General features: G+C 53.0%; 2 protein-coding genes across 2 annotated transcripts in view; one reads left to right on the top strand and one right to left on the bottom strand.

Annotated features, from left to right (window-relative positions):
* Positions 1 to 2,929, bottom strand: TMEM79 (transmembrane protein 79). The gene is made up of 4 exons (XM_039702070.1): positions 2,814 to 2,929; positions 1,207 to 2,044; positions 784 to 997; positions 1 to 480 (listed from the first exon to the last, which is right to left on the bottom strand). The coding sequence occupies exons 2-4, from the start codon at positions 1,934 to 1,936 to the stop codon at positions 276 to 278; spliced, it is 1,149 nt and encodes a 382-aa protein (XP_039558004.1). The 5' UTR covers positions 1,937 to 2,044; positions 2,814 to 2,929; the 3' UTR covers positions 1 to 275.
* A 741-nt stretch (positions 2,930 to 3,670) lies between these two features.
* Positions 3,671 to 14,490, top strand: part of SMG5 (SMG5 nonsense mediated mRNA decay factor) — a 29,225-nt gene continuing 18,405 nt past the window's right edge. The window contains exons 1-5 of the mRNA XM_039702062.1: positions 3,671 to 3,830; positions 9,466 to 9,564; positions 10,160 to 10,283; positions 10,911 to 11,067; positions 13,143 to 13,232. Coding sequence (XP_039557996.1) covers positions 3,688 to 3,830; positions 9,466 to 9,564; positions 10,160 to 10,283; positions 10,911 to 11,067; positions 13,143 to 13,232 — 613 coding nt within the window. The 5' untranslated portion in view covers positions 3,671 to 3,687. The remainder of the gene's footprint in view (positions 3,831 to 9,465; positions 9,565 to 10,159; positions 10,284 to 10,910; positions 11,068 to 13,142; positions 13,233 to 14,490) is intronic.

The raw sequence follows: 14,490 nt of genomic DNA, 5'->3' as shown, positions 1-14,490 counted from the left end.
TTGGGTAAAGCTGGCTTCAGCAGGAGAGGAAGCAAATCCCACCCATTCCCAGGGAAAAGGGCTCTCTGGGCCTTGTTCACCTTCCAGCAGGAGTCTCGTGGTGCACAGCGTTTGCAGCCTGGTTCTGCGGGCCCAGCAAAACCTCCCTGTGTGCAGGCAGGGAGCAGGGGCCCAGCTGGATCTGCCAGCACCCCTGTGCTGTCAGGACTCTTGAGGCAGGGCATGAAGGAGGGCTCAGACTCGCAGGGTTCAGGCACCCCATCTGCTAGCCTCCCTCAGCCCCAGTGCCGGAGTTTAGCTCGGCTCTCCTTGGAGTGGCCCTCGGGCGTTGGCGCTGCCACGGAGAGGAGGTTCTCGGGCTCCAGGACGAACATGCCATACAGGTTCCAGAGCAGCATGGCCAGGAGTGGCAGGAAGGTCATGCTGAAGCCAAAGACACGGAAGGAGCGGCCGATGGCGTAGGACATCCAGAAAATCAACCTGGAGAAGGCAGAGGGTGCGGGCTCAGCCAAGGTGATGCTACGGGGCTGGCACTCTGGTTCTGAGCAGTGAGGATCACAGAATCACAGAATCTCCAGGTTGGAAGAGACCTTTAAGATCACCAGTACTCAAGGTGTGGCCTCACCAGTGCCGAGTACAGGTTTCCCAGGCATGGCTGCTGTAGGAAGAGAAGCCCTTCCTGGCTCTGGTGAGCTGCTGCCAGAGTGGGAGTTTGCTCCAAGGGATGGTGTTAGCTGGCACTGACAGAGCCCAACAGCAGCCTGGGGTGAAGGCGCCACTTACCGGGAGATGGCGAAGAGCCCTGTGAGCAGTGGGATGAGCTTGAGGAGCTCTGGTGGGAGGTAGGTGGCCAGCACGGCCATGTTGAAGAAGTAGAGGATGAAGAGGTGGATGGACTGGGAGACGTAAGTGCGGTGGATCTCCACCTCCCTGTGGAGCTCTCCAAAGGGCTCCAGGGCAGAGGAGCAGAGGCGGGAGATGCCGCTGACAATCATTCCTGAAGGACAGAGAGAGGGGCTCAGTGGGTGCCCAGAGGAGCCACGGTGGGGCTTGGGGAGCACCAGCAGGGGAGAAAAACTCCATCTGCTGCTCCTGGTGGGAACAACAGAACCACAAAGAGCTCAGCGCCGGCTCTGCTCCTGCAGCCCCAGGGCTCACGCAGCCCGGAGCAGGAGCAAAGCACTCATACCCACGCCCATGGCTCACCCAGCACGATGGGGAAGGTGGCAAAGGTGGCACAGCGCAACGTGTAGACCAGGCGGGCGCTGACGGTGGGCAGCAGCGGGGCATCGAAGGGCAAGAAGATGTAGGCTCCATAGATGAGGCAAGGGCAGAGCAGCAGGGCCCCTGCCACCGATGCCACGGCCTTGAGATTATCAGTGCCACAATCCCTGGCACACGGGCACTGTGAGCCCTCAGCCGGGGGCTTGGCCACGCGCCCCTCAAAGCCCAGTGGGTTCCGGTAGCGCGAGGGGCCGAGGGGGAGGAAGACCTGCTTGTGGTGGAGGCTGCTGGGTCTGTCACTGGGGGGGACACTGGGGGGAACATCGCCCCTGCCCTCCTCCCGGGGCCACGGGGTCGGGTGCTGCTTCTGCTTGAAGGGGCTCTGCTCGATGCACTGCGGGTCGATGGGCACAAAGACGTGGGCTGCCATCACGGGCAGCTGGGGCACTTCCTCATCTTCGGCCTCGACTGTGGGGCAGGTGGGAACAGCTTCCTCGGGGTCTTCGTGGCCCCCCTCAGGACTCGAGCGCCTCTTTGTCTCCCCAAGCTCCAGCTGGCCCCGGGCATTGTGCTGACTCTGATCCCATGGCAAGGTGGCATCAGGGTCCCCTGGGTGTTCATCTGGGGCTGGTGGCACCTTGTCCAGGGGCACCTTCCCCAGCTCCAGCAGAGCCACCTCCTCGGGGGGCAGCACAGGGTCTGCAGCAGCCATGAGTGTCCAGTTCCACACTGCCAGGGATGCAGCTGGGGGCCGGTAACACTGCTGCCTGCACTTGTGGTGTTCAGAGGGGACAAAGTTCCTGTCCTTTCTGCTTTCACCCTGCACCAGGAGAAAGGAGACAGATGAATTTACATCAGAAATGAGAGGTTTGGGGTCACATGCACAGCCCCAGTTACAAAGTGGGAGCAAACTGACACCCCTGGAGCCCCCACCACCCACCTGCCCTTGCACTAGGAGGGGAAAGCAGTGCCTGGTGTCCCCATGGCAGTGGGGTCAGGTACTGTCCTGGGAGGGATGAACCCTGGAGGTGCAGGTCTGGCTGCAAAATGGGGCAGCCTGGGAATTGCTTCCCCTGCTGAACAAACATCCTAGCCTGGATGATACAACTGGCTCCTCGGTGGCTCTCTCCTGGGCCAGGAGCAGCCCAGCCCTGGGGAGAGGTGACCTAGCTGCTTCCCAGAACCGTGGCTCCAGCCGGCATGGGCCAGGTTTGCTGTCTCTGGCAGCTGAGACTGATGTGGGGTGGGCAAAAGGGGCTGCTGGGTGCCCTTCCATGGGTGCAGGAGGCACAGGCAGAGCTCCCGTGTTGTTACCCTTTAGGGGAAGCCTGTCCCGGGTGTCCCGCCTGTCTCCTGCAATGAACATCGCTCCTTCACTCCTCTCAGCACATTCATCCCTGCACCTTCAGGAGCCTCGGCCTGGCCACAGGCGTGGGGAAACTGAGGCACGGAGCCGCTCGGGGCTTCCTCCGAGCTCCACACACGGAATTAGGGCTGGAGCACCTTCCTGAGCCACCCGCAGCTCCGATCGCGGACCCCAGCCCCTCTCGCAGCCCCAGCCCCGCTCCCCCCGCGGCCGCAGCACTCACTCGGGCACAGGCGGCGGGCCATGGCGCAGCTCTGCGGGGTTCCAGCGCTCTCCCGGCCGCCTCTCCGCCTCAAACCTGCCGAACCGGCTCAGGTGGGGCGGGCGGAGGGGCGGGCCCGTCCCAGCCCGGGGGGCTCGGCCGAGGGGACGGGGCGAGCCCCGGCGCTGTGCCCCGTGGCAGGCCCGGCACCCCCGGACCCCCGTCCGGGCCGTTCTTTAACTGCCAAGTTAAAGATCTCTCTAAACACACACGCACAGTTTAAAAGGGAGACAGAGCAGTCAGCCTTTGTTTGTTCTCCCAGAGCGCGAGGTGGAGTTTTCCACAAACCAAGCGCACCAGGTGACACGAAGTTACACTAACCCGTCTAATGCCCATCCCCACCCACCTAAAGAATATTTATGTAGCGAAACCTAACACAACGCTTGAAGCACCGAGTATTTTTATTTTATTGAGCAGCTTTTATCACATGCGGCATAGTTATGTTTACAAAAGGTGCGAAGGCTCAGCTTGCAGACACCACCGCGGAGCCGCGGCCCCACAGGACCCTGGGGACCCCCGGCACAGCGGGATCCCAGAGCAGGGAGGGATTCCTGCGCGGTTTCCCCCGCTCCCGGCCCACGGGGAGAGCTCCCCACGGAGGGAGCCACGGAGGGAGCTCTGCTCCAGCCCGTGACCCGGGCAGGAGGACGCGGGGCCCGCCCTGCCCTCAGCCCGGCCGGCTGAGGCGGCCGCCGCCATGTTGCCAGCACTAAGTGCGGGCCTCTCGCGCCGCTCCGCTCTCGCGAGGCGTCCCCCGCCGCCGCCCTGCCCGCCCGGCGCGGCGCAGCGCAGCCGCGGGAAATCTCGCGAGAGCAGCGAGGGGCAGGGGGCAGCCATGGCGGCCGAGCGGGCCCGGGGTGCTGAGGGGCCGCGGGGCCGGGCCGGGCCCGCCGCGGGCGCCATGAGCCAGGGTGGCGGGGCCGCCGGCGAGAGCGGCGAGCCGGAGGCCAAGGTGCTGCACACCAAGCGGCTGTACCGGTGAGGAGAGCGGCCGGAGGGGATGGAGTGGCCGTGAGGGGGGACGCCGGTGTGGGGAAGGGGCCGCGGCGGCTCCAGATGAGGCTGGGGAGGGGCAGCGCGGAGGGGGCCGGGGGGATACTCAGAGGGATGGGGAGGGATGGTAACGGGGTGCCCAAGGGGAGCAGAGGGAGAATGGGGCTGGGCAGGGTCTGGCGGGGACTGGGGGAGACGGGAGGGAAAGGAATTGGGGCGGGGGAGGACCAGGGTGAAGGAGCTGGCGGGATGCAGGGAGTATGGAAGGAAAGGAGATGGGGGAGTTGTCAGGGGGGACTGGGGAAGGAGATGGTGGAATTGAGGTAACAGCAAGGATGGACGAGGTGGGGGGCTCTTGAATCCAGGGGAGACTCGGGCGGAGGGGGTTGGAGGGATGTTCAGAGAAGATGGGGAAAGGAGGTGATGGAATTTAGGGAAGATTGAAGCGAAGTTGTGGGGAAATGCAGGGAAAGGATGCAGTGCAAAGGGAGAGGAGAAGGAGGAGGGTTAGGGAAGACCAGGGGAAGGGAATGTGGTGAAGGGAATTGTATGAGATCCAGAGGGGATAAGCAATACGTGGGGGGTTCCACTGGGGAAAAGGAGTCTGGTGGCTCCAGGGCAGATGAATCAGACCAAGGGACTGTTGGAGAACCAGGCAAGATGGGAGAATGGAGAGATGGGGGAAGGAGAGAGGTGGGAGAGCAGGAAGGGGGTCAGGGGTAAGGGGACACCCAAGATGATGAGTAAGGACATGGGAGGTGGAAAAAGGAGCTCTGTGGGATTCAGGGAGCATGATGGGGGCTGAGTGGAAAGGAGTTGTTGGGATGCAATGGGATAAGGGTGAGGTGTGGGGTCATCCAGGGAGAGGGGGGTTGGAGAGGGTGTCCCTGGCTTTGGCAGTAGGCAGGGATTAGGTGAGAAGTGCTGGAGAGGAGGGTGTGATGAGCAGGAGTGTGAGCCAGGGCACTTTGCTGCTGTGTGGAGGGCAGGACAGCTCCAGCTGCAGATCTTCCCAGTTAAGCACTCCCTGGGACTCTGGTCCCACATTTGCACACCGTGCATTGGAAATGGCATCAGAGAACAGGACTGGGGCACTCCCCTTGGTGAGTTCAGGCCCCTCTGCTCTGCTCCTGACTTGTTTTGTGGGGGCAGCCCAGAAATCATTCCCTTCTGGCTCAGGTTCCCTGTCAGTACAACAGCTCCACAGGAGTTCCAGCAGCAGCTCTGGGTCTCAAAGATGAGCAAAGTGATGGCGACAAGAGATGAATTTTACATGGGGATCCATTTCTTTTTGTCTGGATGACATTGGCTATGTCCTTGCACCTCGTGGGGCCTCACTGCCCTCCTACAGCAGGGCAGGGGTTTGCCTCCTGGCTTGCAGGATCTGTGCCCAGGAATCCCCACCAGGAACTGCAGGTTTGGGTGGTGGTTATTTATCTGTTTCCACAATATGCTCAGTGCAAGCACGTTGGAGGGTCAGTGGGTTGGTTGATTGGTGAGAGGTCAGAAGTGGGGATCACTGGAGGTTTGGGCTGCACCATCCTGCCCCGAGCACCTCGGGCTGGGCAGCTCTGTGTGTGCTGCTGCCACGCTGAGACACCTGCAGTGATCTCCACCACGTCAGCTGGAGCAGCAGAGCGCCTGCCCAGGGAGTGTGGATGGAGAGGATGTGCAGGATGTGTGTGCTTCTGCCTGCAAAACAGAACGTGCTTTGTTGAAACCATCCTTGTCGTGGTTCAAGACCTGTTCTGCTTTGTTTTCCTGGTGCTGCTCAGCTCATCTGTCAGGTGGAAGCTCACGTTCTGCTGCAGCCCGGCAGGAGAGCGGCCTGTGGCCACACGAGGGATTGGCATCCTTGCAAGGGAGGGGTTGTTTTCTGTTTGAATATTTGTAGCAGAATAAGGTGTTTTTACAGCAGAAAAAGAACCACCTTCCTCCTGCAGTGACAGCTCTTCTTTAGCAGGAAGGAAGCATTGTGATTTTAGCACAGGATTTATAGTGCCTGCAGTGGCCACAAATTTCCATCTCTGTAGCTGACAGTTTTCTGAGCAGGTTCCCACCTTAAAGTCTCCTGTCAGTTCTCTGTTTCAGCCTGAAGTGGGAGTTTCCTGCCCTCAGAGCAGCCCGTTGTGTGCTGGCTGTGGCCTGAGAGCTCATGACTGTCACACTAAGTGGCGCCTTTGAGTCACAGATGCGTGAATGCCACAGTCCCAGCTCTAACCTGCCATCCCATGGGATCAGCCTGTTGTCAGCCTGTGGGAGCTGAGCTCGGGTCTCCAAGGTCCTTGGAGTGTCCTTTCAGAAATGAGGGTGCCCATTGCTGCTCACGGGGTACTCTTTGATCTTTGCCAAGTCTTCCTGGATAGTTTCACCTTGGAATGTGGCAGTTGCATTATCATGGGTGTGCTTTTACAATGCTTGTTGTAGCGGAAGGTGACCAGGTTTATTTTACAGGTTTCTGGGTAACCATTAGCTCGTGGACTCAGTGCTGCTGTTCCTGTGTGGAGCCTGTTCCAGGCAGTGTGATTTGTGGACTGACACATGCCACAGCAGAGCTAAATGACTTGCAGGTCTTTTTCTCTTAATAATGTCTTACTCCTCAGAAACTGTGGCTCTTAGTGATGTCCTAAATAAAGAAACAGAGGGGACAAATAATTCTCCCTGCTGTCCTGCTCCATCCCAGAGTGTTAATCACATGGAGGAAAAGGGACAGATCAGTGTCTGTATGGCATTGGCCTGTTTCCACCCTGCTTGGCACCATGTGCTGTATTTGTTTCTTTTAATAGACTGGCATCTGATGTGCCTCCTTTGTGGCTCTGATATGCTGTCTGAGAGCAACGTTTAAACACAGCAGGTAGAAAAGTGGGTCCTGGGACAGGAATTGTGCTCTTAACTGCCAGGGAAAGTTCAACCCGTGGTCTTGAGCCAGTGAGGGCACAGATGCTAAAGTGCATTTCCAGCAGTGCATGGTCCATAGCACCTGTGTTGGTGTTTCCCAGCATTTCTGGAGAGAGGCTGGCTCCTGTCCCTTTTGTCCTCACTGAGTCCTCTTTCCTCAGCACCACAGATGTGGGATCCTGGCAGGGAATCGCTGGCTGTCACAGATTCTGCTTTTCTCCTGTCTCCTTCTCTTCCAGCAGCACCACAGGGCCAGTGTGGATGTGGACAAGGCAGTGTTTCAGCTGGGGCTCCCTTAGGGCTGATGAACCACATCCCAGTGTGTCAGCCTTGCTGCTCTCTGGTCATGAACTCTGTTGCTTTACAAACACTGAAAGAACAGCAGAAATACCAAGTGTGTGCATGTGCCCATCCATGGGCTGGTGTAGAAAATTGGGTTGTGTGGCAGATGCCCTCTGGGCCACCTTGAGGGGAAGGTGATATCCTTCTGTCCCCAGAAGGAAACTTTTCTGTACTTCTCATTTGGCAGGCCGCTGGGATAATTTCCCACACTGGCTGTCATGGACATGTGCACTTGTTTCAGATCCACACAGCTGAGTTGTTGCTCACAGAATGTTATTTTACAGCTGCTTTACTGCCTATGTCAGGAATCAACAATTGTAGTTTTCCTGTAGTTCTCTCTGGAATCACATGAGCCAGCAGTTCCTCTTTCCTCTGGCCACCTTTTGCAGAGGAAGCCAGTCAGCTCCTGGTGTGCTGGAAGGGACTTTGAGAGGCACAGCTAGGGCAGCAGGCTACAGTAAGGAGATGTGCATTGCCTGTGCTTTGTGGGGTTCTGTTGTGGGGAAGCTAAACTGGGGGGCTTTTTGGATTGTCCCAACCCCAATATGACCTTTCATGCATGCTGCACACTCAGTGCCTGTTACCTGTAAACCAAAATGTATTTTACTTGCTTCTTTCCTTGCTATGAGGGTATGAGGCTGTCACAGTTTGCAAACACCCTTCAGGCCATATGAGAAAGAGGGCAGTGAGCAGGAGGGGCTGGATGTCAAGAATGTAACAGGATTTTTTGTGTGATTCTTACTATCTCCTTGGTTTTCTTCATGATTATTCAGTAAGAAATTAGTTCAAGTCTGTGGCATTCTGCTCTCCCAAGGCATTGCATGAGATGCTTCTATTCCCACACTTCCCTTTTCCTGTCAGTTTCTGTTGTTACTGGAAACAAATGGGATTTCTTTACCTTGAGTGAGGGGCTTTCTGTGGCATAGCAGGAGATGGGACATTTTCTCTGTGACTCTGAGATGTCCTGGGGCTTTTTTAAGGGAGGTTCCTTTGGGTGTAGTGAGTTTGTGAAGAGAGATTTGCCTTGCTGGGAAGGGAGCATATGAAACTGTTGGTTACTTTGCAGTAACATCTTCGTTTTCAAGGAAGGGGTGGTGGTTTCAGCCTCCCAGAACATGGACTTGCAGGCTTTGGTTTGGGGGTGCCCTGTGCTCCATTTGTCCACCATCAAGGCAGGAGTAGCAGGCTCAGTCACTGCGTGGTGCTGTGAGTGTCATGGGGGAGTTCCAACCTGCAAGTGATGGGGATTTTGGGAGGGGGAGCAGACTGGCTGCAGCCCCTCTCTGCTCTGCTTGGCAGGAGTTTGCTCTGGTCCTGCCTTCTTTTGTGTTCACAGTGCATCATGATTGTCTTCAGCTCCTTGCTCCAGCAGCTCTTGGTGGGACAGGAATTGGAGCAAGTGAGGAGTGACAATGAGTGGGGTAGACATGAAGCTGAGGGGGAGAAAAAGGACCACTGGGGTTTGGTAGCTGATGGCTTATTGCTTAAGGAAGAGCTGGGGAAACTTAACTTCAGGAGTGGGTTTGGTGACCTTGGATACAGGTGGAGCAAAGGCAGAGGCTGGAGGTGACCTCTTGTGCAGGAAGGGTTGACAGTTATTGTTCTTTATCGAGCTGTCCCTGAGCTATTGATGAGCTTCAGCACTAATGGAGCTGAAAGTCCCTGAGTTTGTTTCACTGCAGCGTTCAGAATTGTGGTGTGATTTGTTCACAGCTACAAACCTTTGAGTGCTTGAGGTTTACACACAGTGTGGGATTCTTCCTGCAGGAGGAGGGTCTTGGGCAATGATTCACCAAAGTACTTTTTTGCATGGCTCAGAGGTTTGGAGGTTGCTTGCTCTGCCTTTTGGCTGGCTTTCAGGGGAGAAAACCTTGGAACAAATTTCCTTTTTTAGGCTGGGTTTGAATATCTCTTACCTGTCACTGAGGGAACTTTAGGGGTTCAACCAGTGAATCCCTGTAACAAAGATGGGGAAGTTTTGGCAAATGAGAGACTTGTGTTGCCTTCTTTTGTTGGCAGATTGGTAAGAAAACAGGAGTTGGTGGAGGTTTGAATCTTACACCATTAAAACTTACCCCATCAAAACAGTAGTTTTTAGAATTCCATCAATTTTTTTTAATCACAGAGTTTAAGACATTTAAATTAATCTGAATGTAGGTATAGCAGGTTTAATTGCTGAGATTGCCAACGTGTCCAGAGACATTCCTGGTTTTGCTGCTGTAGAAATAATTGACATATTTGATCAGGCAGGAAGCGGTAAGTGGTGACTAAACCACTGTTCTGCAGAAAAATGCCTGTAATGTGTGTAACTCTGCTTTTTCCTGCAGTGATCCCGGGTGACATTCTCTCCATAAACTCTTGGTTCTGTGTTCTCATGCAGGGCAGTGGTTGAGGCCGTGCACCGGCTGGATCTCATCCTTGGCAATAAGGCAGCTTATCAGGATGTGTTCAAGCCAGAGAACATCAGCTTGAGGAACAAGTAAGTTGGGCAGCATTATTGTGTTTTGTGTTTGGCTGGGGAAAATCCGTGTGAAACAACACGTGGAGCTATTGAATCTGCAGTTTTAATGTTTGGTTTGTAGTGCACTTGTTGACCTGGGATCCTTCCAGGTTTTGGATGCAGAAGCTGGATTTCAGACCTGTATTTGAGCAATGCAATCCATGGCTTTCCTGGATATCATGGATACAAATAAATTGTCTTTGTGCTGGCCAATTCTTTCCTTGTAATAAAAACTGTGGGGCAGAACTTTCTTACAAGTGTGTAAAATCTTTTATCAGGGGTTGGGGTTGCTGAGCAAGGAGGATTATTCTTACTAATTTTTTAAGCTGCCAAGCCAATTCTTGTCATTACTGCACTTCAGGAAGTCACTGATGGCCAGCTGAGCCCAAAGGGCACTGCTTTAAGTATGTGGCTTTTCCTGGTGCTTGTGTGGGAGTGATCCAGGCTATACCATCACCAGATGGCCTGGCTCGGGATTGTAATGGATTCAGATTTTCCTCTTCTGTGCTTCTGTAGTGGCAGCTGTGTTTGAGGCTGCAGGAGCTCACTGAGAATGCTCTGCTCTCTGTCCCAGGCTGCGGGAGCTGTGTGTGAAGCTGATGTTCCTGCATCCAGTGGATTATGGAAGAAAAGCAGAAGAACTGCTCTGGAGAAAGGTTTACTATGAAGTTATCCAGCTCATTAAAACAAATAAAAAGGCAGGTATCTATGGCTCTGGCATGAGAAGGTCTCTAGCTGTGCAGTGGATGAGGCAAAGTTTAAAGCTTCATTTGCTTGGAGAAGCTGTGGTCTGAGCCCAGGGTGGGGAGCTGGGCACTCTCAAATTCCTGTGGAGCTGCCCTGTGCCTTTGCCTGGCAGTGGGCAGTTGAGCACTAACGTGCTGTTGAGAGACCTGCCATTGCAGAGGGCATTCCAACAGAATTTGCTTATTTTTTGTGTTCCATTCTTCACAAGACAGATCTCTCCAGGCAGAGTGATTGTTTTAAGAGGCTTTATCAGTGCTGATTGTTTTTATAAGAGTTGATCACTGGAAGATCCTCAGTGCTCTCTGATGCCATGAGCTCTCCTGGCTTTCCAGAGATCTGGATGCATTTAAGGTGCTCTAACTAGATACTTTGATTTTATTTATTTGTTTTTACAAGTATTTCTCCTTGATGTTGACCCTTAGTAAATACTACTAGGAGGTACATTGTTGAGCAGGAGGAGGTACAGAGCTGTGCAAAACCAGTTACAGCTGAGCTACTACTATCTTGCTTTACACTCAGTAGAGCTAAGCCTAAACTGTGCCCTGGGCTGCATTAACATGTTCCTTTTCCTTCTCCAGCACATCCACAGCCGCAGCACCCTGGAGTGTGCCTACAGGACTCACCTGGTGGCTGGCATAGGATTCTACCAGCACCTCCTGCTCTACATCCAGTCCCATTACCAGCTGGAGTTGCAGTGCTGCATCGACTGGACACACGTGACAGACCCTCTCATAGGTTTGTGCTCAGGGTGTTTGGTTCATGGGCAAGGCTGAATCCCCCACAGGTGACTTCCCCTTGCACTAGTCCATCTTTGTTTCAGCATTCAAGAAACAGACTGTCCTGCTTTCTTTTCCATGGCACTTTTTTGTTTTTAATAATACTAAATTAGAGAAGGAAAAAGAGTTTATAATAGAAAGAAAACAGTGTGAGAAAATTCTTTAGTAAAAGTGTCTGGTGATGGCAGATTTTTATGGAAAACTGAAGAGCACTGCTGGCTGTATAGAATGTTTTTAAAAGCTTACTTAAAGCAGTCAAACAGGGGAATAGGTTATTGAAATCAACAGGTTTCTGTCAGTACATCCTATTCACCAGATGAAAGACACTTCCTCTTTTGGTGCCTCTTCTGTCTGTGCTCTCTTCACTGTGTGGCTTCTGAATCTTGGACTGAGAGCACATGGTTCATGTTGGCTGGTCCTGTGACCTCTGCATGGCCTTAGGTGCAATAAAATCTGAGGTGTTGTACCTGTTAGAGGAGGAAGAATAAAAGTATTTACAGTCTGAAACAGCTCAGCACTGCCTGTGCACTCACATCCTAGATTGTCTTGCAATGGTCTGTTCTGGTTTGCCTGGGGTTGTACTCAGTGGCCTCAGGGTACATGTTTCTGTTGTGGGGGTGTCCAGGTGACAAATGGAGCCTTTGTTTTGTGAGCTGTGTTAGCAAAGGTTTAACTGATGTGCTTAAAGTTGGCAGGTGATGGGGCAGCAGCACCTGGCTAAGGGAAGTTAGTGTGACTTCAGCAAAAGAAAGGTTTAACTTGCTGGGATCCTACTCTACTGGCTGAGCTGTGGCCTGGATGTGCACTGCCCAGGAACTGAGTCATGTCTGATGACTTCAGTTAGTTCAGATCAGCTGGCTGCAGCCTTCCTCTGTTGCTCTTGACACTTTCCACTGCCTGAATTGCTTTTTTTATAAGTTTACTATAGAATAGACAAGATTATTTCAGTGAGAGGGGACCTGTGATTGTCCAGTCCAACTGCCTGAGCAATTCAGGGCTGACCAGGAGTTAAAGCATGTTGTCAAGGTCATTGTCCAAATGCCTCTTAAAACACTGACGTGTCTGGGGCATTGACCAGCTCTCTAGGAAACCCATTCCAGGGTGTGGCCACCCTCCTTCCCACAAGAGGCTTCCTTGTGTCCATTCTAAACCTCCTTTGGTGCATCTTTGAACCATTTCCATGTGTCCTGTAACTGGATGCCTTGAGGAGACCATCACATTCCCCTCCTCAGGAAGCTGCAGAGAGCAGTGAGGTATCCCCCAGCCTCCTTTTCTCCAACTTGGACAAGCCTGAAGTCTGTGGCCTCTCTCCCCAGGCTGTGCCTTCCAGCCCTGTCACCAGCTCAGTTGCCCTTTGAACCCACTGCAAAGGCATTGCTGTCCAGAGGCAGTTCTCCCTAACTGACTCTGGCTGCCCTGCCTACAGCACAGATTTCTGTCCTAGTTTTTCCTTGTTTAACTTCTTCCCTTTTTGGCTGGTCAGTACTAAGTCTACATCTGGGTCCTGAGACAATGAGTTTGTTTCTGTCTTCATTGTTGGAGAGGGTCTGTCCCCATTGTGTGTTGGTGCCCAGTGCCAGTGCTCAGTTTATTCTGGCTTCCAGGGGTGTGTGCCTGCTCCCATGAAGGCCTCATTAGCCATGCTAATGAATTCTGAACAAGTATTACTTGTGTTCAGTGCTGTGTTAATGTGATCACACGATCATATAGACAGGAATTGGCCTTTGTCCTCTCACATGAGGGCAGATGAAGCCAGGTCTTTGTGGCAGACCTTACAGACAAGGTGACAGTCATTTATTTCAGTGACTGTTGGAAGGGAATCCGGGGGGGTGGATGAACAGCAGAGTCTGGAAGCATTTTTCTGCATTTATTTTCCACATTTTGACAAAGTGACCCAGTGCTGCTCTACAAGATGGCACAGCTGGCAGTGAGGTCTGACCAAGGGGGATTTGCTTTGGGTGTCTTGGGCAGAGGCATGGGTGACTTTGGTGTCTTTCCACCCAGTGCTCTGAGTGATTCTGTGTTTGCTTGTAGGCTGCAAGAAACCTGTGTCTGCATCAGAGAAGGAGATGGAGTGGGCACAGATGGCCTGTCACCGATGTCTGGTTTATCTGGGAGATCTAGGTAAGGACAAGATCTCAGGGCAGCCTTAAAAATGGCAAAAAGATGCTGCCTGTACCCACCAAGTGGGGCTGTTGCTGTTGGGCACAGCCAAGGTTATTGCAGATTGTGTTTCCTGACACCTTTGTCACAGGCTGGGATAAGCTGAAATCCTCATGGCTGAACTGCTGCAAGTTGCAGGAGCTTTGTATTTGGTCAGGTAGATGAGGAATTCTCATGCTGCTGTAGCCATGACTGTGAGAGTGGAAGCCTTTGCTTTTATTTACATTGTTTTGACAGTATGAGGGATCAAAGAGAATTCAGTTCAGTCTGCTTAGCTGGGACTTAAAAAGCCACTTCCATCAGCACCAATGGGACTGAAAATCAGATTTAGGCAATATTGTGCATCACTCCAGAGTTTTGCCTCTGCAAAACCCCAGTGTCATTGTGCTTGGCTGTGTGGCATCCTTTTTATAGCAGGCATGACTGTCCTACAGTCACGACCTCCTGAAGTGTGTGGTAAGTGTGTCAGCTTCTTGATAGTGAACATGTGGGAGTAAAGGCAGGGAGAAAGCAGCTGTGTGGAGAGCAGCTCTTGGAAGTTGGTGCAGGTACATGTGTCTGACACTGCTGCCTCCAAGCTGGTGAAAGCTTTTTGGCATTAGTGTTGCATATGAATCAGCCTAAGAATGGCATTGCAAATAAATGTCTTGAGGGGGTAGTAGGAATGACTTACCTGAGTGGTGGGAGAGAAATGTGCTCACCTTTTCACAGTGCTGTCACCTAAGGTTTCCAAAATACCTACATTTGTCAAAAAAAAAAAAAGAAAAAAAAAGAGGGAGAAAATAAATGTGTAAAGTTCAGTCTAGCCACAGTGAAGTATTTTATTAAGTCAGCTGACTTGATTTCACACCCTGCTGTTCTAGAATATAGTCTGAGGTACAGGAAAATGAAACACAACTCTGAGTTACTTCAAGGATAGGTGACTCAGCACTTAACACATGGAGCAGAAGAACATTTTCCTTTTGTTCATGTGATGCTGCAAGAGTGGCAGGCTCTGCCCTTGGCTGGAAAGGACAGGAGTTGTGGTGTGAGCAGGTGAAAGAAAAGTGGTTCAGACAGGCCTGGCAAACCCCGCGTGTTGCAGTGTTTGCCAAGAGCAGTTCTTTGGTGGATTTGTTCACTTGGCCAGTATTTCAAGTTTTGTGGTGTTGCTACTAGGGAAGCTGTGCTGCTCTGCAGCTGATGCTGCCTTTGGGTTTGTGATGCATGCTGTGTGGTT

Source organism: Passer montanus, unplaced genomic scaffold (assembly GCF_014805655.1).
Source record: "Passer montanus isolate IOZ18808 unplaced genomic scaffold, ASM1480565v1 scaffold154, whole genome shotgun sequence".
NCBI classification, from domain to species: domain Eukaryota; kingdom Metazoa; phylum Chordata; class Aves; order Passeriformes; family Passeridae; genus Passer; species Passer montanus.
The sequence above is the reverse complement of the archived record's forward strand: the minus strand, read 5'-3'. Positions and strand labels throughout refer to the sequence as shown.